General features: G+C 44.1%; 3 protein-coding genes and 1 long non-coding RNA gene across 5 annotated transcripts; all 4 read right to left on the reverse strand.

Moving 5' to 3' along the window:
* Window positions 1-5,202: 5,202 nt before the first annotated feature.
* LOC109781539 (berberine bridge enzyme-like Cyn d 4) lies at window positions 5,203-6,898 on the reverse strand. The gene has a single exon (XM_020340129.3). It carries the CDS (start codon window positions 6,896-6,898, stop codon window positions 5,321-5,323), a length of 1,578 nt encoding a protein of 525 aa, XP_020195718.1. The 3' UTR covers window positions 5,203-5,320.
* A 1,468-nt stretch (window positions 6,899-8,366) lies between these two features.
* On the reverse strand, window positions 8,367-10,975 carry LOC109781551 (uncharacterized). Of its 2 annotated transcripts, XR_012201636.1 has the most exons (3): window positions 10,660-10,872; window positions 8,914-10,586; window positions 8,367-8,810 (listed from the first exon to the last, which is right to left on the reverse strand). It is a non-coding gene; the product is annotated as an uncharacterized lncRNA (long non-coding RNA). The 2 variants fall into 2 exon arrangements; XR_012201635.1 differs by having other exon boundaries at window positions 8,914-10,975.
* A 2,226-nt stretch (window positions 10,976-13,201) lies between these two features.
* Window positions 13,202-14,913, reverse strand: LOC109781544 (berberine bridge enzyme-like Cyn d 4). Its single transcript, XM_020340133.4, has one exon. It carries the CDS (start codon window positions 14,895-14,897, stop codon window positions 13,347-13,349), a length of 1,551 nt encoding a protein of 516 aa, XP_020195722.1. The 5' UTR covers window positions 14,898-14,913; the 3' UTR covers window positions 13,202-13,346.
* A 2,259-nt stretch (window positions 14,914-17,172) lies between these two features.
* Window positions 17,173-18,451, reverse strand: LOC141040649 (uncharacterized). Its single transcript, XM_073506769.1, has 2 exons — window positions 18,375-18,451; window positions 17,173-18,292 (listed from the first exon to the last, which is right to left on the reverse strand). Exons 1-2 carry the CDS (start codon window positions 18,449-18,451, stop codon window positions 17,173-17,175), a joined length of 1,197 nt encoding a protein of 398 aa, XP_073362870.1.
* Between the last annotated feature and the right edge of the window lie 1,827 nt (window positions 18,452-20,278).

Consider the following 20,278-nt stretch of genomic DNA (forward strand, 5'->3'; position numbering starts at 1 on the left):
CTCCATCGGGAGCTCGCGCACACCGGCTAGGGGGGCAGAGGGGGCACCGCTACTTCACGCCGTCGTCATCCTCGGTGACACAGAGAGGAGGCGATGGTGGATGAGCATGAAAGAGACCAGGGGCGACGCGAGAAGGGAAAGGGAAGGGAGAGTAGCCGCGCACGACGCGGTGGCCCTCGCCGCCGTCGCCAGCCGGTGCGAACCTCTCTCTCTTCCTGCGGTCTCCGGCGAGGAGAGCCACAGCGAGCGCGCGAAGGGGAGCAGAGGGCTTGGCAGAGCCTCTCTCTCAGAAAGGGGGAAGGGAAAGGAAGCTCGGGCATGGCGCGGTGGAACCGCTGCCGTCGCCGGCGGCCGGGCAGGGCGGCCGGGGCGCAGCCCCGTGCCTCCGCCGTCAAACAGAAGGGAGAGAGAGACCGAGAATGGCGGCGATAGGGTTCGAGATCGATCGGGGCGACCGTGTCGCTGGTTTTGATCCAGCGAGAACAGCGGTGCACCGTTGGATCGTGATCAACGGCCCTCGTGAAACCCTAGTCCCGCCCCGGGCCAAATGGGCCGAAAGAAAGTGGAGGAGGCCAGCAGCCGGCCGCTGGGTCGAGGCCAGCCGCCAGTAGCGCTGCCGCGCGAGCTGGGCCGACGCCGCAGCCGCGGGCGGCCCAGGCCGAGTTGAGGCTGCCGTTTTTGTTTACTTTAATTTTTGTTCTGTTTTTTGGGCAAATTATAGTACAGTTTTCTGTTCAAAATAATCCAACGAAAATTTGTTCAGAAAATAGAATAGTAAACAGGAAAAAGTTTCTGAAAATGCAAACAGAAAATTTTCAGAAAAGAAATGTTCATGAATTTTATAAAGAAAATTAAAAAGTTCATAATTTTTTATTCTGTCAAAGAAAACGTTTCTGTAAAGAGTAAAAGTTCGTGAATTTTTATTCATGATTTTCCGCTGCGTAAATAATTAATAGTGCTCTTTTACAAAGAAAATAAAAGTTTAAAAAGAATTAAGTTTTTTAAGAGCATGTTAAAGTGAATATTTTAATGAATATGATTATGTTATTTGTATGACCAACGTTGTTAATAACATGATCATGTTTTATTATTGAAATTTAAAAGTGCTCTTTTAAAAGTGAATCGAACTAAAGTAAGATATTAAATTGTTGCTCCTCTAATGCATTTTTGAACCAACCGGTTAAAATTGCTTAGAGAGTAAAGAGTACGGAATTATTTTTTTAATAGAATATTATAAAGTTTCCGCTGCAAAGTAAAAGTTTTATCCTCCAATTAAATTGGAACCAACGGGAAAATTTAATTGAAAGAAATGTTCTTAGCAATGTTTTTCCCCTGTGGGTGAAATAAGATGCAGATAGTTTCCACTATGACAAAAGAAAGATATTTGTTTTAAAAGTTAAAATGTGGTATTGTTATTTTCTGACCAACGTTGATGATAACAATGCTATCATTCTATGAGTCTTATGTTCAAAGTTTGAATCTCTGATAAGTTTTGTATCAAAGTGGTCAATTTTCAGAGAACGGATAAAGATCAAGAAATGCTCCTGAACTAGAGAAATGTATATTTCTTGTTCCCGCTGCAATAAAGTTGATGGTGAAGATTAATTCTTAGCAAAGTTGTTTAATAGAAATACTATCATCACATTGTTTATAAGTTATATGCATTATTTCCATTTCCGCCCAACGGTGATATGGAATTAATGTATAAGGATGATGTTTATTCTAATTCTGCCACAATGGTGATTTAGAATATAAAAGAAAGTTTCAAAAGTTTAATGTGCATTTCTTTTAACCAGACCAACGTAGGGTTATTTTTTATGCCCATCACTGTTGATTATTGGCTAAGTTTTCTCAGACTAAAAGTTTTGCATGCTTTCATTCGTGAAAGCGAATGGCTGGGTACTTGTGACCCAAAAGATGACCAAGAAAAGTCATAACGTGAGGGAGTATGTTCTCTCTAAAGAATGGCATAAAAAGAAAAGAGATAGATCATTCAGAGTCTTGGTTGATGAATGTCTTTCATGTACTCTCTATGAAGAAGTTTTTTCAGTCAACATGATTTGAGATGAAAAAAGTAACATGCGTGTTTAATTTGACCAACGTCGGATCAAGCATGTGTGTCAAAGAGCATTCAGATTTATTCCTAAATTTGATGATTGAATATGCAGTCAAAAGAGCCAATTCTGGCATTTATGTTCCTTTACAGGGAATTATCCGCATGGCGGAAAAAGATGATTATGATAAAACCTGCATGGCGGAAAAAGTCTGGGAAAATACTTGCGTAACGGGGTAAAGCTGACATAATATTATGTCAAAAATCCCGTATGGCGGGAGAAATTCTGGCAAGAGAAAAATATGATAACTCATGTGCTTTTAATGTATCCCACTCTGAGAGAAAAGAATGGAGTAGCTGAAAGGCGCAACCGTACACTTATGGATATGGTGCGCAGCATGATGAGTTATTCCAACTTGCCATTGGGATTATGGATGGAGGCGCTTAAAACCACCATTCACATTCGCGATAGAGTACCAAGCAAGTCGGTGCCCAAAACACTGTACGAGCTATGGACAGGACGGGTGCCCTCCCTACAACACTTCAAGGTGTGGGGGTGCCCTGCTGAGGCCAAAATGTTTAATCCAAACATTGCAAAGTTAGATCCCAAAACAGTAAGTTGCCACTTTATTGGCTATCCAGACAGATCAAAAGGTTTTCGTTTCTACTGCCCTGACAGATATACAAAATTTGTAGAAACGAGACATGCAGTCTTCTTAGAGGACGAAATGATGAGGGGGAGCTTGGTAGCTCGGAAAATTGATCTTGAGGAGAAGAGGGTGCATGCACCTAATCCGATGATTCAGGAGCCATTTTTCTCACTACCAGTTGCAACTCCACCCATGACAGCTATGGGGGAAGACCCGGAACCTGTCCGTCAGGAGCCGACTGAACCCGATGTTGAGCATGAAAGGGAGGTGCAACAGCAAATTTTAGAAGAAGTGCCAGAAGTTGAGGCACAAAATGTGCCAGAAACTGAGGCCCTTAGAAGGTCTACAAGATCAAGAAAGTCAGCTATTTCTACTGATTTTAAAGTTTATAACACAGAAATGGTTCATATGGAAAAAGATCCCACCTCATATGAAGAAGCCATGAGAAGCCCTCATTCATCGAAGTGGATGAAGGCAATGGAAGACGAGATGAAATCGATGAGTTCCAAAGATGTTTGGGACTTAGAGAAAATTCCTAAAGGAGCCAAAATAGTAGGCTGTAAATGGGTCTACAAAATTAAGTATGACTCTAAAGGGAATATAGAAAAGTATAAAGCACGACTCGTGGCAAAAGGATTTACACAAAGAGAAGGGATAGATTACAATGAGACATTTTCTCCAGTCTCATGTAAGGATTCCTTCAGAATCATAATGGCATTAGTTGCTCATTTTGACTTAGAGTTACATCAAATGGATGTTAAGACGGCATTTCTGAATGGTGATTTAAAAGAAAAGGTCTACATGAAACAACCCAAGGGTTTTATCATGGAAAGCAAGGAAAATATGGGATGCCGCCTGAAGAAATCCATTTATGGATTAAGACAAGCCTCTCGGCAGTGGTATCTAAAGTTTAATCAAACGATTAAAAGTTTTGGATTTAAAGAAAATATTGAGGATAATTGCATTTATGCAATGTTTAAAAATGGGAAATATATTTTCCTAATCTTGTATGTGGATGATATCCTGCTTGCTAGTAGTGATGTTAGTCTACTACAAGAAACAAAGAAATACTTGTCCTCAAATTTTGACATAACAGATCTTGATGAAGCATCATATGTTTTGGGCATAGAAATTCACCAAGATAGGAACAATGGAGTCTTAGGACTATCTCAGAAAGCATATTTAGAAAAGGTTCTTAAAAAGTATAATATGCATGCGAGTAAAGCCACACCTGCTCCAATAGTCAAGGGCGATAGTTTTGGGAAATTTCAATGTCCCAAGAACCAGTATGAGATCGATCAAATGAAAGCAGTACCATATGCTTCGGCAGTTGGCAGCTTACAGTATGCACAAGTGTGCACTCGCCCTGACTTAGCTTTTATCACCGGGGTACTCGGTAGATATCAAGAGAATCCAGGCCTAGAGCACTGGAAGATGGTAAAGAAAGCATTGCGTTATGCGCAAGGCACGAAGGACTACATGCTAATATACAGGAGAAGTGATTCCCTAGAGATAAAAGGGTATTCAGACGCAGATTTTGCGGGGGACAGAGATGATAGAAAATCCACGTCAGGATACATATTCACCCTCGCTGGGGGAGCTATTTCGTGGGAAAGCTCCAAACAGTCGATAGTTGCATCATCCACGATGTATGCAGAATTCATAGCATGCTTCGAAGCCATGGGGCAGGCGATATGGCTAAAGAAATTTGTACCCGACTTGAAAGTGGTAGGTTGCATTCACAAACCACTAAAGATGTACTGTGATAACCAGCCCGGAGTATTCTATGCTCACAACAACAAGTCGAGTAATGCTGCCAAAACAATAGAGATAAGGTATTATGTTGTGAAAGATAAAATCCAGGATCAAACTATAAGTCTCGAGCATATAAGGACAAAGGATATGCTTGCGGATCCGCTAACGAAAGGCTTACCACCCAATGTGTTCAAGGAACACTTAGCCGGCATGGGTTTAAGGGAAAGCCTTATGATTCCTGGATAGGCCCAAAAGGAACAGAATTTGTTTCTGAACATAACGTATGTTGTAGCTGTATGTTCCTAAGGGCAATTAAGTCGTGACGATAAAACATGCTCTATGTACCAATATGTGATGAAACAAATAAACCAGAAAGTATAAAGTTAAAAGTAAAGTTAAGATCAAGGGGGAGAATGTTAGGTTGATCTCTCTCCCGTTCGAACCCAACGGGTCGAACGGGCCCTTGACTCGCGCCCTGATGGGGGGCGCCCAACCAAACCATGGTTGGTGGGCCCCTGTGACCCGCGCTATATAAACAGAGGTGGGGGCCGGGGCACGACTTACGAGGTTAATCGCTGCCACAATCCCCACCTACAATCCCTACCGATCTAGGGTTAGCGCGGTGCTCACGAGAAGCTCCACCACCTCGCCCACTCTCCGCCATCGCCGTGCGCCCCAGCACCATGATGGCCTCCGGCTCGAGTTCATCCACTGCCGGAGAAGGTAGGTTCACCGGATCTACTAGCCTACTCCGATCCAAGTTCAATCACCTCTATCCGAAAATATCTAGAACTAAAAATATTTTCAGACACAGGGGAGTACAATTTTGTCAAATACGATTGTTTTGTTTTGCACAGCTACACTACTGCTTCAAGGGAAGTGGTGGGATGCTCTGCTCACTCCGGAAGTAGTCGTCGGCGTCCACCTTGCGCTTTATCTTCGCTAGTCTCCTAAAGTTTTCCTGGCCGAAATAACTTTCGCCCCACACCTTGGCACTTTCATAGCTCGTCGCGCCGTCGACCACCTTGTTCGTACCAATGTCAAGGTCCCGGTAATTCACGTACGCGCCCCTCGGGTTCTTGCTCACGAACGGCGCCATGAAGTCGTACAGGCTCCCGACCCAGTTCGGCGTAACCTCGCCTCCGGTCCCTTCGCCGTTCCAGAACTCGACGTACTGGATGTTGTAGAGCACGCTGCTCCGGTGCGGGAACGGGGTGTCGTCGGCGGCGATGCCGCCCATTCTTCCGCCGTGCGGCTCCAGGACGAGCTGCCCCGTCGCCACACCGCTGGGCCAGAGGAACATCTTCTCCAACGTCTCCTTGGTCAGGGGTTTCTTGACGTAATCCGACTTGTTCTTGAAGAAGGGGCCTAGGGTCATGGACCGGTTGAGGAGGAGCACCTCTAGTGGCTCGTTATAGATGGCGTCGCGGAAGTATATGTACGCCGTGTACTGGACCCAGCTCATCTCCTTGCAGTCGGCGCCCGTCACCCCGAGCTCCGGGAACCGGCTCGCCATCGTCGCCACCACCGTGCTGCTGTTACCAATGTACAGGCCCTGGAAGTTGGCCTGACGGTTTTGCACGACGACACGTACGCTGAGGTCGTCGGGAAGCGCCGGCGCGACCGTTTGCCATTTGGTCACCGCGTCCACCGCTCCCTGGTCCATGGTCTTGGTGACTCTGAAGAAGGTCACCTTCGGTGGGACCGGCAGCAGCCTCACCTTCCACGACAGCACGATGCCGAAATTACCGCCGCCGCCGCCGCGGATAGCCCAGAAAAGGTCATCCCCCATGGCCTTCTTGCTCGCCAGGAGGTTCCCTTCGGCATCGACCATGGTGGCGTCCACCACGTTGTCGGCTGAGAGACCGTGTTTGCGCATCATCAGGCCTATGCCGCCGCCGCTGAAGATGCCACCCACGCCGACGGTCGGGCACACGCTAGCCGTGAAGCCCAGCCCAGGCGCCGCCATGGCGACGTGGTAGTAGAGCTCCCCGATCCCCGCCCCGGAGTCGACCCACGCGGTGGCCTCTTGTGGGTTGACGCGGACGGCATGGAGATTGGCGAGGTCGATCACCGCGAATGCCTCGCTGTTGGGGCTACACGACCGGTACGAGAGGCCCTCGCAGTCGTGCCCGCCGCTGCGCACGCGGAGGCGCACGGCGTGACGGCGCCCGCAGCGCACGGCGGCCTGGACGTGCGATGCATTGGTGGGCGTCACGATGCAGAGCGGGGGCCTCGCCGTGGCCGGCGCCACGAACCTGGCGTTCCTGATGGACGATACCAGGATCTGCTTGAACGACGTCGATCTCGCCGTCTGTACGAGCTGGCTGGGGACGTTCGTCGAGAGGCACCGGAGAAACTCGTTGTGGTTGGAGGGCGACGCCTGAGCAGGCACGAAGGACAATAAGCAAACTGTGAGAACAAGCGCCATGCTTGCCATTTCGATGGATCTGCCGTGCTTCTGTTCTATTTTACCTCGCTATATAGGCACGTGTCACTCTTATCTTGAAGTAGACATTGAATGCTTCATTACATGCGTGGAAATTTCTCCGAAATCAAGTAGACATTGATTGTGCCCCAAATATTATGACCACCAATTTAAATACCTCCCTAACAGGAAATAAGTTGAATTGTTGTTGGGACTGTCTATTTAGCATTTGATTGTTTTTTAATTCGAGAACATTCAAATTTCCGGACAAATAAACAGCTAACACCTGTATGTCCAAAACCTTCCACCCCTACAACTGTATGTTTTGTATTTGAAAGAAAACGGTTCGGGCTAATCTCTGACAGGTCAGCAACACTCCTATTCCAATTCATTTAAAAAAATACTCCTACTCCAATTGTTCGCTCTCTTCACCTCTTGCATGAACAAATTAGGAGGATCTTTCTTCATCTACAAAAGGGACAGATCAATAGCAAACTGTAAATCTGGGAAATTACATGAACTTTGCAAGCTCCATGTAGCAATTAAAATGACATGAACATGGAAATTACACTAAAATTCTGACGTGGTTTACATGTAAGCGTGTAAAAACAGTGTAAATACAAGACATATCAACAGCAGCTGTAAATCTAGGAAATTACAGAACCTTCGCATGCTACATGTAGCAGGAAATTACTCTAAAATATTGAGGTAGTTCCAATGTAAAATCTAGGGTAATTTCCAGAAACATTCAGTAGCAGAAACTAATGACAATGCAAGTAAAAACGGATGACACTGAAAATACCCAAGAGTTACACTGAAAGTGACCAAGATTTATAGTGTAAATCCCCCTATAAATTACATAGTACATACACAGTAATTACACTGCAAGCACACAAGGAATTACACTTGTAAAAACTGATGAGATTACACTAAATTACAGTATAAGTGAGCAGGAATTACAGTGTGAAACCCAAGAATCCAAAGCTTGTAATTACAGTGCAAGTGACCAAGAATTACATTGTAAAACCTCTATAAAATACATTATACATACAATGTAATTACACAGCAAGTACCCATGGCTTACACTGTAATACCCAAGCTTTACGATGAAAGTGCTTACAGTGCAATACCCTCGAAGAATACAGAAAAAATACACAGGGAATTAGAATGAAATTATGCAGGGATTTGCAGTGATGAAGCTATGCGGTAAAACACCAATAAATTACAATAAAACTTCAGAGATACTTCACTATAATTTACAGTGTTAGTTCCGAGGATACACTTGGAATACCCCAACTATTGGAAGCAAAAATACATAAAGTACAACTGTTTAAGTACCCAGCAAAATTCATCTATATCTAGACGGTTTGTTGCTCAATATTATGTTGATACTGGCATTTTTTGTTCAAATATGCCAGATGAGGAGCATGATAAAGACAGCAACTGAAGATGATCTATTGAGATTGTCTCAGGAAGAACTCATTCTAAATGATAGTTACACATTTGTTTCAGAATATGTTGAAAGACACTATAGGAACATTCTAAATACATAAATAATAATAAAAGCTCACAACAAATATGTCGCAGGACACATTTTCTATCACCGCACTTCTACATTCCGATATTATATTCAGTAAAAGCAAAATTCAAATACCACAGAGCTACCAATCTGAGAAAAGCACAACTATAGAAAACAAATTGCCCTTTTGCTTGCAGGTACACTCAGGAGATGGGCCTATGAACATGGAAGCAGATGATAATTTCCTTTCAAGCATTTTACGTTCTGAAATGACAAAAACACAAGGGCCACCCAAAGAAAATACACAAAACAAAATCAAAATAGTACAAGAAAAGGAAAACACACTTGATTCAAATAGAACTTCAAAAGAGATTTGTCAAACCCTCCTTCATCACCAGATAGTTCCTGCAAAAATATATTAAAAAGTCAACAGACTAAAATTAAATAAAACAACCTCAATAACTAAGAACAATAAAATAAAGCTCGATAAGAAGAAAGAAATAACTACCGTAGACATAGGATAAGAACCATCTTCCGCAAAGTCGTTAGGCACAATAGGTTCACCCACAGAATCTGCATTGTCAAGAGATGATACTAACCAAACGTCCAGATGAGAGACTTTCTGTAGCCTACTCATTAAAGTAAAACATATAAACAGAATACATGAAGGAGGAAAAAGAAAAGAAGTAAAATAGTAGAACAAAATCTCCATACACTTCATTAAAGAATACACATGAACAGCTAATGTAACACTATTTACTAGACAAATCTAGAAAGAACACAAAAACAATCATCAACCTAAAACAGGACCTCTGCTCAATACTACTGCAATGGAGACACACTAGCACAAGAAAAGAAGAAAATAAAAAAGCAAGAAAATACATGAATTGCAGTCCTAAAAGCATGCTAATTACACAGCAAAATCAGAGGTAAATCAACTGTGACAAATACGTTGTAAGCCGTACAACAATTACAATGTTGAAGCATTCAAATTACAGTGTAAATCTGCAGTAAATTACAGTGTAAGCCCTCCAATTCAAAGGTAAAATCCACTGTAATCTACCTCGCAAATACCTACAACAAATACAATGTCGAACCATACAAATTATAGTGTAAAACTATGGCATACTACAGTGTAAGCCCAGACGAAGAAGCCAATGTAATCTATCTGAAGCATATAACAATTACAGTTCTGAAGCATATAAATTACAGAGAAAATCTAGGGTATATTACAGTGATGAAACATTTGAAAGTAGTCTATCTGACAAAAACTGAAAGCCCTACAACAATTACAGTGCTGTACCATGCAAATTACAGTGTAAAACGGGGAACCATGCAATAATTACAGTCCTGAAGCATACAAAATACAGTGAAAATCTGGGGTATATTACACTGTAAATCTGGGGTTAGTAAACGAAAATGCAATTGTAGGCATATACAGTGCCATCTGGGCTAGAATACACTATAATTTTAGGGTACATTACACTGTAATTAGAATAAAGAAGCATGGGGATCACACTCCAATTATGGGATACATTACACTGTAATTCTGAGGTATATTGCACTGACAAAAATAAGAAAAATCCATGGACTAACACTACATCAGCACTGCAGGCCTAGTACACACAAATTCATTTAGATTCACGAACCAGGGAAACTGAACACCTACATCTAACAAGAAAAATTCATGAGGGATTCAGAAACTACAAGAGCAAACATGTGCAGGTAAGACACATAAGGAGCCAACAATTCAGAAACCATAATAGAGCAGGAAACTTAAACAAATAGCACCTACATCTACATCACAAAGGGCCGGGCCAAAATCAAACTAGGAAGGGCAAACAAATTCAGAGGAAGGATACACAAATTAGCTACTACATCCACATTGCATAAGCCAGCAGAATCCCAGGCCAAGCCATATACAACTACATCTACCGATAAAAATACAGGCGGAATAGACACCCAGGCCTGCAGAAATAAAATGGACAGGGGAATCCACCACTACAACTACAACTTCGCCTACCTCTACATCTACAGCAGAGGAAACAAATCAGCAGGGGCGAAAACGACCACAACTACCAGATGACCTAGAACACCCGATGACTTACAGAACAAATCACCCATCTCAGGCAAGTAGAAGGGGAGCAAAATGGCGGACTACAACATGGCCGCAACATGCACCTGCCACGGATCCAAACAAGAAACTCAGCCTAGATTTTGAAGCTACACAGCCACAACACAAGCAAAATCATACCGGGGAGGGCGAGAGACAAGAACAACCGACCGCGGCAGCCAGGGATCAAAGAGAAAGGGAAGAGAAATCAAGATCGAGCGGTGGAATATCTCGGAATCGACATGAACAGAAGGAATTGCCTCCTCTGCTCCGCCACTCGAACTCTTTCTCTCTCCCCTCGGCATTATCTAAACAGAGCCACCAAATGAAAGAGGAAACGACACCCACTCCTAAATACAAAAAGGACAAAAAAATCAATAGTGTCGGGCCAGGGCGACGGTAACGGGCTGAGACACAAAACCGCGCCCGACAATAAAACCAACCGGAACAAAACAGAACCTAGCGCGAATCTCCGCACGAAAACGGACGAACATAGATTTGAATGACGACGAATTGGAAAACACTCGACTGTAAAATAGCAAATCCGTTGTTAAATTGTTGACATATGGCTAGAACTATAGTACAACTGGTAGAGGACGCGTTAGAATGAAAGGTTTTAATAACTTTAATTATCGGTTTGGTACTCAATACATTTCTTCCATTTTGTGAGACATAAAATGATAGTTAAAAAATCACAACCGATCCAGCGAGGTTGTTGGTTCATGTCTTCACAGGTCGGACAGCCGGCTTCATCGGTTCATTGACGAAGAAAACTTAAATGTAAGTGTTTTTAGATATTTCAATAAAGGACTGCATACGGATGTATATAGATATATTTTAAGGTGTAGATTCACCCATTTTGCTTCTATGTAGTCGGCATTGGAATCTCTTAAAGGACTTATATTTAGGAACAGAAGAAGTAGCTAGTTGCAATGTGTGTTGCAATAGTCACATACATATTTTGCGGTTCAATACTAATCCTATCTGACATTTGCATTACACCCACCATATTCAATATTTTGACGGGATTTAATTTGATTCGAGTATGGGTAGGAAATGTAAAGGAAATTTTGATTTAATTGAGGTTTTTGTTAGATTTTATTTGATTTGGTATTTGCAGGTGAAGTAAATAAAGTTTTGATTTAGATGTGATTTTGAACAGATTTTATTTTATTTGCCTTAAGCAAGCTGAAAGGATCACTCGCTGAAGGCCTTACACTAATCGGCCTGGCCCATTTATGAACATGAATACTAAAAGGAAAAAAGTAAAGATAAATTGGAGCGTGCCAAGGACAGTGGCGGAGACAGGGGGGACTAGCAGGGGCCCTCCCCCCCCCCCCCCCCTAATGTCACTGGTTTAGGCCTAATACTAGTGTAAACATTGACTTTTTTGCTGTTAAAACAATGCATTTTAATGATCTGGCCCTCCCAAACAAGGTTTAGCAACGTTTGGCCCTCCCAATTTGATTTTCCTAGCTCCGCCACTGGCCAAGGAATCGAACACTGGTCTCCAGCTTTCGAGCAAGCCGGCATCTCTACATTAGACCAGCCTTTTTTTGGTGACATCATAGTAGAATTAGGCAACTTAAGTCCAAATGAGCGTGGTTTTCACTGTTTCTTCTCCATTTTTTGTTTGGTTTTTTTTCTTCTTCATTTTTTTTTTTTATTATGTTTGTTTTTGTTTTCACTCTACATTTTCTTATATGTGAAAAACATTTTTTAATAAGTGATTAACATTCTTGTAGACAAGTTCAACATTGTCCAAATGCTTATTCAACATTTTTTAAATACTTGTTGAACATTTTAATACTTAGTTGACATTTTTTATACGTGTTCTAAATGTTTCAAATACCCATTCGACAATTTTCAAAACTTATTCAACATTTGCATGTACTTGTTCAACATTTCAATACTTATTCAACATTTTCAAAATACTTGTTCAATTGTTTTTTAAATTCTTGTTCAATATTTTTTAATAATTATTCAACATTTTTCAAATGTGTTTTTGAAGAGTGTTTCTTGTATTAGGTAGAATATTTTAAAGTATAAAGAAAAATACAAAAAAAGCTAAAAAAAACTAGAACATAAAATAGAAAAAATAGGCCGTAGCTTTCCGCGTGGCTGGGCCGGCCCGTCGTGTCTCCTCCCGATGCAAGGCTTCCCCTGTGCTCGCTTAAAGCGAGAAATAGGGGTGCACGGTTATTTTGTTGTGTATGTAGCGGTTGTCCCGCTGCAGTCTGGTGCTTTTCACCCCTACAGGTAGGGCATTCTCCTCCCTTTAGCCCATCTTCCTTTCCTAGCCCGACCCCAGCCGAGCCGGCACGTCTATACGACGCCTATTATGGACAGGCCCACTCATGAGAGCACTTAGGGCACGTAACTGGTTATGCTGTAAGTTTACTATTATCGCTGTCACCCCCCCCCCCCCCCCCCCCCCCCCCCCCCCCACCCTTTGTCGATTTTGTAACGCGGCAGCTCATGTTTTAGCAAAGCCGAACATGATGCAGGATCATGTTGGTTCAAGTTCAATGTATCTCCTGACGTTATCAGGACTATAGTTTCTACTCAACAGATCTCAAATGTGTGAATGATGCTGCACATTATCTCACAAAAGAAAGTGTGAATGATGCTGCCCATGATCTGAAAAAAAAAACTTGTTGGTTTTGAATTCTATGCGGCTACGTTATATCTGTAGCACCAAAATTGTGCAGAAATCATTAGTTAATGACTTTATGTTGACACATGTTATAACCTTTTTAGCTCATCAGAACTATTAGCAGTTACAATTTGGTCAAACACGATTGTTTTGTTTTGCACAGCTACACTAGCTACTCGTTGAAGGGAAGTGGCGGCACGCTCTGCTCGCTCTGGAAGTAGTCGCTGGCGTCCACCTTGCGCTTGATCTCGGCGAGTCTCCTAAAGTTCTCCTGGCCGAAATAGCTCTCGCCCCACACCTTGGCACTATCATAGCTTATCACGCCGTCGACCACCTTGTTCGCGCCGATGTCGAGGTCCCTGTAGTTCACGTATGCGCCCCTCGGGTTCTTGCTCACGTTAGGCGTAACGTTGCCCCCGACCTCTTTCCCGTTCCATAGCTCCACGTACTGGATGTTGTAGAGCACGCTGCTTCGGTGGGGGAACGGGATCTTTGCGGCGCCAATGCGGTCCATTATTCCACCGTGCGGCTCGAGGATGAGCTGCCCCGACGCTGCGCCGTTGGGCCAGAGGAAGATCTTCTTCCAGGTCTCCTTGGTGAGGGCTTTCTTGACGTAGTCGGACTTGTTCTTGACGAAGGGCCCCAGGGTCGTGGACCGGTTGAGGAGGAGCGCCTCCAGCGGCTTGCTGTTGATGGCGTCGCCGAAGTATATGTACGCCGTGTACTGCAGCCAGCTCATCTCCTTGCAGTCGGCGCTCGTCACCCCGAGCTCCGGGAACCGGCTGTGCATCGTCGCCACTGTCGTGCTGCAGTTACCGAGGTACAGGGACTGGAAGTTGGCCTGGCTCTTTTGGATGACAACACGTACGCTGAGATCGTCAGGGAGCGCCGGGGCGAGCGTTTGCCATTTGGTCACCGTGTCGACCGCGCCCTGTTCCATGGTCTTGGCGACTTTGAAGAAGGTCACTTTCGGTGGGACTGGCACGAGCCTGAGCTTCCACGACAGCACGATGCCGAAGTTCCCGCCACCGCCGCCGCGGATGGCCCAGAAGAGGTCGTCCCCCATGGCCTTCTTGTTCGCCAGCAGGTTCCCGTTGGCGTCGACCATACTAGCGTCGAGGACGTTGTCGGCCGAGAGTCCATACTTGCGCATCATGAGGCCTATGCCGCCGCCGCTGATGATGCCCCCCACGCCCACGGTCGGGCACACGCTAGCCGGGAAGCCCAGCCCTGGCGCGGCCGTGGCGATGCGGTAGTAGAGCTCTCCGACCGTCGCCCCGGTCTCGACCCACGCCGTGGCTTCGTGCGGGTTGACGTGGACGGCATGGAGCTTGGCGAGGTCGATCACCGCGAACGCCTCGCCGTTCGGGGTGGTTGATCGGTACGAGAGGCCCTCGTTGTCGTGCCCGCCGCTGCGCACGCGGACACGGACGCTGTGTCGTCGCCCGCAGCGCACGGCGGTCTGGACGTGCGACGCGTTTGTGGGCGTCACGATGCACAGTGGAGGATTTGCCGTAGCCGGCGCCACCAACCTGGCGTTCCTGATGGACGACACCAGGAGCGGCGTGAACGACGGCGAGCTTGGCGTCAGCACGAGCTGGCTGGGGATGTTCGTCGAGAGGCACCGGAGGAAGTCGTTGTTGTTGGAGGGCCACGCCACGGAAGGGGCGGGCACGAAGAAGCCCAAGAAGCAAACTGTGAGAACGAGCGCCATGCTTGCCATTTTGATGGATCTGCCTTTTTTCCTACACTCACATGGTGCTTCTGTTCTACTCTGTTTCACCTCGTTTATATAGCCATAGGTTGATTGTGCCCCAAATCAAATAGGAATTGATTGTGCCCCAAAGATTAAGATCTCCGAATCAAGTATAGAATGAAAGGATTCAATAACTTTAAATATCTCTTTGGTACTCAATAAATTTCTTCCATTTTATGAGAAATACAACGATACTCCCTACGTTCCGGACGCGGTGTTTTGGCTCCTAGGTGCATATGCATCCATTGTCTAAATACACATTTTGAAATGTGGAAAAATACGGCACAAAAATCCCGCGGTATGTCCAGATGTTCTATGTGCATGCACAAAGTTTCGGTGAAAAACGACGTTTTTTGTGGCTCGTGTAAAAAATATAAAGAAATGCAAAATGAATAGTTGTAATGAAGCATCAGAAATTGTCTTTTTTACAGAAGCCACGAAAAACCTCGTTTTTCACCGAAAACTTTGTGCATGCACTTAGAATGTCCGGATATACATGCGGGATTTTTGTTCGGAATTTTTCAACTTCTCAAAATGTGTATTTAGACAATGGGTGCAGATGCACCTAGGAGCCATTGCCAATTTTCGCTATGTTCCTAAATATAAGTCTTCAGGTTGGATCCTTTTGATCTACTCTTCATCTGCGGCGGTTGCTGTTCTGGTGCGTTGGTTCTACCGGGCCTTAGCATGACGACTTCCCGACTGTCTAGTACAACAACGTTTGCCCGGCTCCGGCGAGGGAGGGGCGATGACAGCGGCGCGCCTTCGGCTCGCTTCAGTGTGCTTGTAGTCGTCGCAAGTGGTCTACGAATCTTGATGTAATTTTTATTATTTCTAGTGTTCGTTGTACTACCATGATTGAAGATGAATAGATTGAAAGTTTTTCTCGCAAAAAAAAAAAGATTCCACTATGGACTAGATACATGTATATACACATATTTTAGAATGTACATTCACTCATTTTGCTTAGTATATAATCCATAATGAAATTTTAAAAAGACTTATATTTAGTAACAGAGTGAGTAGTTAAAAAACTGACTACCAATGCGGCAAGGCTGTTAGTTCATGTTTTCACAGGTCGGACAAACGACTCATCGGTTCATTGACGACGAAAACTGGAATACTTAAGCTAACTAACTAATTGCACGTGTCTTGAAATTGGTGCATACATATTTCTGTGGTTCAATACTATTAGATCTGACATGTGCATTACACACATAATATTCATGATTTTGATATGTTTTAATTTTGATTTGAGTATGGGTAGCGAATGCAATGAAAATTTTGATTTAGTTGAGGTTTGGTAAGATTTGATGTAATTTAGTATTCGTAGGTGAAGGAAATAAAGTTTAGATTTCGATGTGATTTTGGGAAGATTTGATTTTATTTGATTGAGTTAATTCAGGAAGTGATTTTAGTTATTTTGGTAAGATTTGATATAATTTAGTATTTGTAGGTGAAGGAAATAAAATTTAGATTTGATTGAGCTAATTCAGGAAGATTTGATTTTATACTGTTTATTTATGTTAGTTTCAATTTTGTGTGGCATCGATTGAGAGTACCAAAAATCAACAGAAAACCAAAGAGGGAGGGGATCATCGGGAGGAAAAAACCGAGGGAGGAGGGGATGAGATGGGACCAACTCCCCTTTAATATCTCTACTTCTAATGGAGCAGTCGGTAGGACTGCATCCACGTTTTTTTTTGTCCCACCACTTTCGTCCGGTTTTTTTCGAACGGTTTTTTCTGTCCACCTCCCACCACCACACTAGTTTATTTTTGTGTGACCTCTCACAGAATGAAAAAATTTGAACAGATCATAACTCTCCATACTAGCACAGGTTATTTAGTAATGTCTTTATGTGAAAAAATCAATCATAATCAATCTCTAAAGATCAAAATCTAAATTAATTAATCTTACCAAAAATCGTTCAATCACATTAACTAATTTTTCCATACTAACAAAATTACGTTTAAAAAAATTAATCACGATCAATCTCTAAAAATCAAATCTAAATTAATTAATCTTAAAACAAATCGCTCAATCACATTAATTAATCTTTTCATACCGGCAAAATTACGATTTTCTACAAGAAGGAAAAATCTCTACTCCGAGTCTGTGGACGTGATGGCACATCGACGTCGTTCGTTTTGTTCATAGCCACGTTCGCCCCGTATCCCTTGTCCTGCTCCACGCCACCAATTTTTTCTTTCCAGATTTTTTTTAGCCTAAACACACTTTATTAATCATAAAAGTTCATAGGAATACAATGAATATCTGGTGGGTTTATGAGCCACAAATGGCGCCCATAATCTAGTCTGAAAGCGTTTTTAGCAAGGCTATGTGCCTCGATGTTTGTCAATCTACCCTCAAAGATGAAGGTACATTGATCAAAGTCTCTTGCCGTCTCATTAACCTCCTTGATAGTACTAGCATACAATCCTCCTGTGCCTTCTTTGATGTCCCTGATCACACCCTGGCAGTCTGAAGCAATAACAACCCGCGAGATATGCAGGTCCGACGCTAGAGCAAGCGCCTCACGACACGCCAAAGCTCCCAGAGTAGCCGGATCCACCACACCTGGCATCTTGATCACCGAGGCTCCTAAGAATAACTCGGTATCGTCTCTGCATACATCGCTGAACAAACCATCCAGGGTGTTTCTCGCGGTTGCTCCATCAACTCTGACCTTTGCCACTCCAGGCGGCGGCGGTACCCATCTAGTCTGCATTTGCACCGGGATTGGATTCTCTGTCCCTTGAGTCATTTTGGGCCTGCATTCCTCAATTTCTCTGATGTACTTAGAAATGAAGTTATGCGTTGACAAAGGGCTCTGGAAGATGTTCTCATGTAGCGTCTGACGCCGTGAATGCCAAAGCGCCAATATGGTGACCGCGACCTGGGTAAACTCTGTTGGCGAAAGCATATCCAGTAGGACAAATAGCCATATCCTCGCATCCGGCTCAGTGGTGTTATTCAAGGCCTCTACCAGGTCCAAATCTTGCAGTGCCCACACACAACGGGCTACTGTGCAGTGGAGTAACGAGTGTTTCCATGAATCTTCTGCCCCGCACAAGCCGCACCGTGTGCTTGTGGACATGTTCCGGTGATGTAGCAAACCTGTTGTGGGAATGGATTGCTGAGCAAGCCTCCATAAGAAGATCTTCACCTTGGGGAGTACATTAACTTTCCATAACTTCTCCAATGACTTGGATTCTCTATCAGTATCTGATGAATTTGCTCGCCCCTCAAGCCATGCTTCTCTCCTCATCTTGGTGTTAACCAGCATACTGTAGGCAGATCGAATGGAGAACACCCCATTCTTTTCATGGATCCAAGACCAGAAATCATCGACGTGTCTCCTACACAAGGGTATTGACATAATTGCCTGAGCGTCTGTTGGCAGCAAGATTTCTGAGATTGTTGTGCTGTCCCATTGTGTACCTGGCAAGATTAGTTCGCTCACCCTTTGAGGTGGATCCATTATTCTGCTCACTATAGGTCTCATGTTGGCCGGACATGGTAGCCAGTTCTGGTTCCAAATGTGTGTGGTTAAACCATCGCCGATTCGCCGGATTAACCCCTGAGTTAACACTTCCCGTCCATCCATGATGGCTCGCCAGATTTGGGAAGGGGCCGAACCCAGCTCCGAGCTCAAGAAATCCGTTGTAGGGTGATACTTGGCTTCCAATACTAGGGCGCTAAGGGACTCCGGGTCTGTCAGAATTCTCCAGGCTTGTCTCGCTAGCAAAGCTAGGTTGAAAAGCTCTATATCCCGGAATCCCAATCCACCACAGTATTTTGGCATAGTCATAGTGCTCCATGATACCCAACTAGGTTTCCGCTTCCCATCCTTGCTACCCACCAAAATATTCTGTTGAGCGAGTTGATATGCTCACATAGGCCTCGTGGGAGTTTAAAACATGACATGGAGTAAACGGGAACCGCTTGTGCAACGGATTTAATCAATACCTCTTTCCCTCCGGCTGACAATAGCTTTTCCATCCACCCCTTAATCTTGCTCCATATTCTGTCTTTAAGAAATTTGAAGGCTCCGTTTTTACTAGATCCCACATCTATGGGCATTCCCAAGTATCTATCAGATAGAGATTCGTTAGGGATGTTCAAAACGTTTTTTACCTCAGTTTTCTGCGAGTTCGGGCAGCCCTTACTGAAAAACACCGAGGAATTTGCTAAGTTTGTTCTCTGGCCTGAGGCATTGCAATATCTATCCATCAAGGAAGACAACTCATTCGCTCCAGCTGAACTGGCTTTGATAAGCAGCAGGCTATCATCTGCAAAAAGCAAGTGGCTTACCGGCGGTGCCATCGGAGCCAGTCGAATACCACCGAGGTGCGATGATTCATTTTGGGTTTTTAAGAGGCACGAAAGGCCCTCCGCTGCAATCAAAAACAGGTATGAAGAAATGGGGTCTCCCTGACGGATCCCTCACGGTGTAAATTCCTCAAGCTTACTCCCATTGAAGAGGACAGGAAATTTCATCGAAGTCACCATCCTCATGATTGAAGCTACCCAAGTAGGGGCAAAACCCATCTTGGTCATGATAGCCTCAAGGTAGCTCCACTCAACACGGTCATATGCCTTCATCATATCCAGTTTTACTGCACAATATCTATTCCGTTGGGCTTTGTTTTTTTTCATAAAATGCAAGCACTCATATGCTGTTATTATATTATCTGTGATTAAACGACCGGGCACAAACGTTGATTGCTCTTCAAAGATGACGTCAGGCAATATCTGTTTCAATCTATTGGATAACACCTTGGAGGCAATCTTGTATAACACGTTACATAAACTGATAGGTCTAAACTATGTCAAGTCAGTGGGATCTTTTACCTTTGGTATTAAAACAAGGATCGTTTCATTGATAGCATCTGGACTTTCCTCCCCACGCAATATACGTAGCACTACTTCTGTCACCTCGCCACCACACAGCTCCCAATGTCGCTGGAAAAAATGCGCCAGGTATCCGTTCGGCCCTGGAGCCTTCGTGGGATACATTTGGAAGAGGGCAATTTTCACCTCGTCCCCGCTATAAGCCGCGGTCAGGATCAAGTTCATATCTGGGGTGACCTTTGAGGGGACTGCATCAAGCACCGTATCCATCCCTGACGTTCCCTCTGACGTGAATAAGTTTTTATAAAACTCATTAGTTATTGAGGCCATCTTGGCTGAATCATCCATTGAGGTTCCATCCGCGCGCTTCAAAATTTTGATCAGGTTCTTCCGTCGACGCATACTTGCCCTCCTTTGAAAGAACTTAGTGTTTCTGTCTCGTGCTATAAGCCAGTCGATGCGCGATCGCTGCCTCTCCATAATTTCCTCCA

The sequence above is a fragment of the Aegilops tauschii genome, chromosome 2 (assembly GCF_002575655.3).
Source record: "Aegilops tauschii subsp. strangulata cultivar AL8/78 chromosome 2, Aet v6.0, whole genome shotgun sequence".
Taxonomy (NCBI): domain Eukaryota; kingdom Viridiplantae; phylum Streptophyta; class Magnoliopsida; order Poales; family Poaceae; genus Aegilops; species Aegilops tauschii.

Excerpts from the sequence above, each read along its gene's own strand:
- LOC109781539 (XM_020340129.3), bottom strand. The coding sequence starts at position 6,898 with ATGGCAAGCATGGCGCTTGTTCTCACAGTTTGCTTATTGTCCTTCGTG.
- LOC109781544 (XM_020340133.4), bottom strand. The coding sequence starts at position 14,897 with ATGGCAAGCATGGCGCTCGTTCTCACAGTTTGCTTCTTGGGCTTCTTC.
- LOC141040649 (XM_073506769.1), bottom strand. The coding sequence starts at position 18,451 with ATGTCCGGCCAACATGAGACCTATAGTGAGCAGAATAATGGATCCACC. Across the intron at positions 18,293-18,374 it reads GAGCGAACTAATCTTGCCAG|GAGACACGTCGATGATTTCT; the intron begins GTACACAATGGG and ends ACCCTTGTGTAG.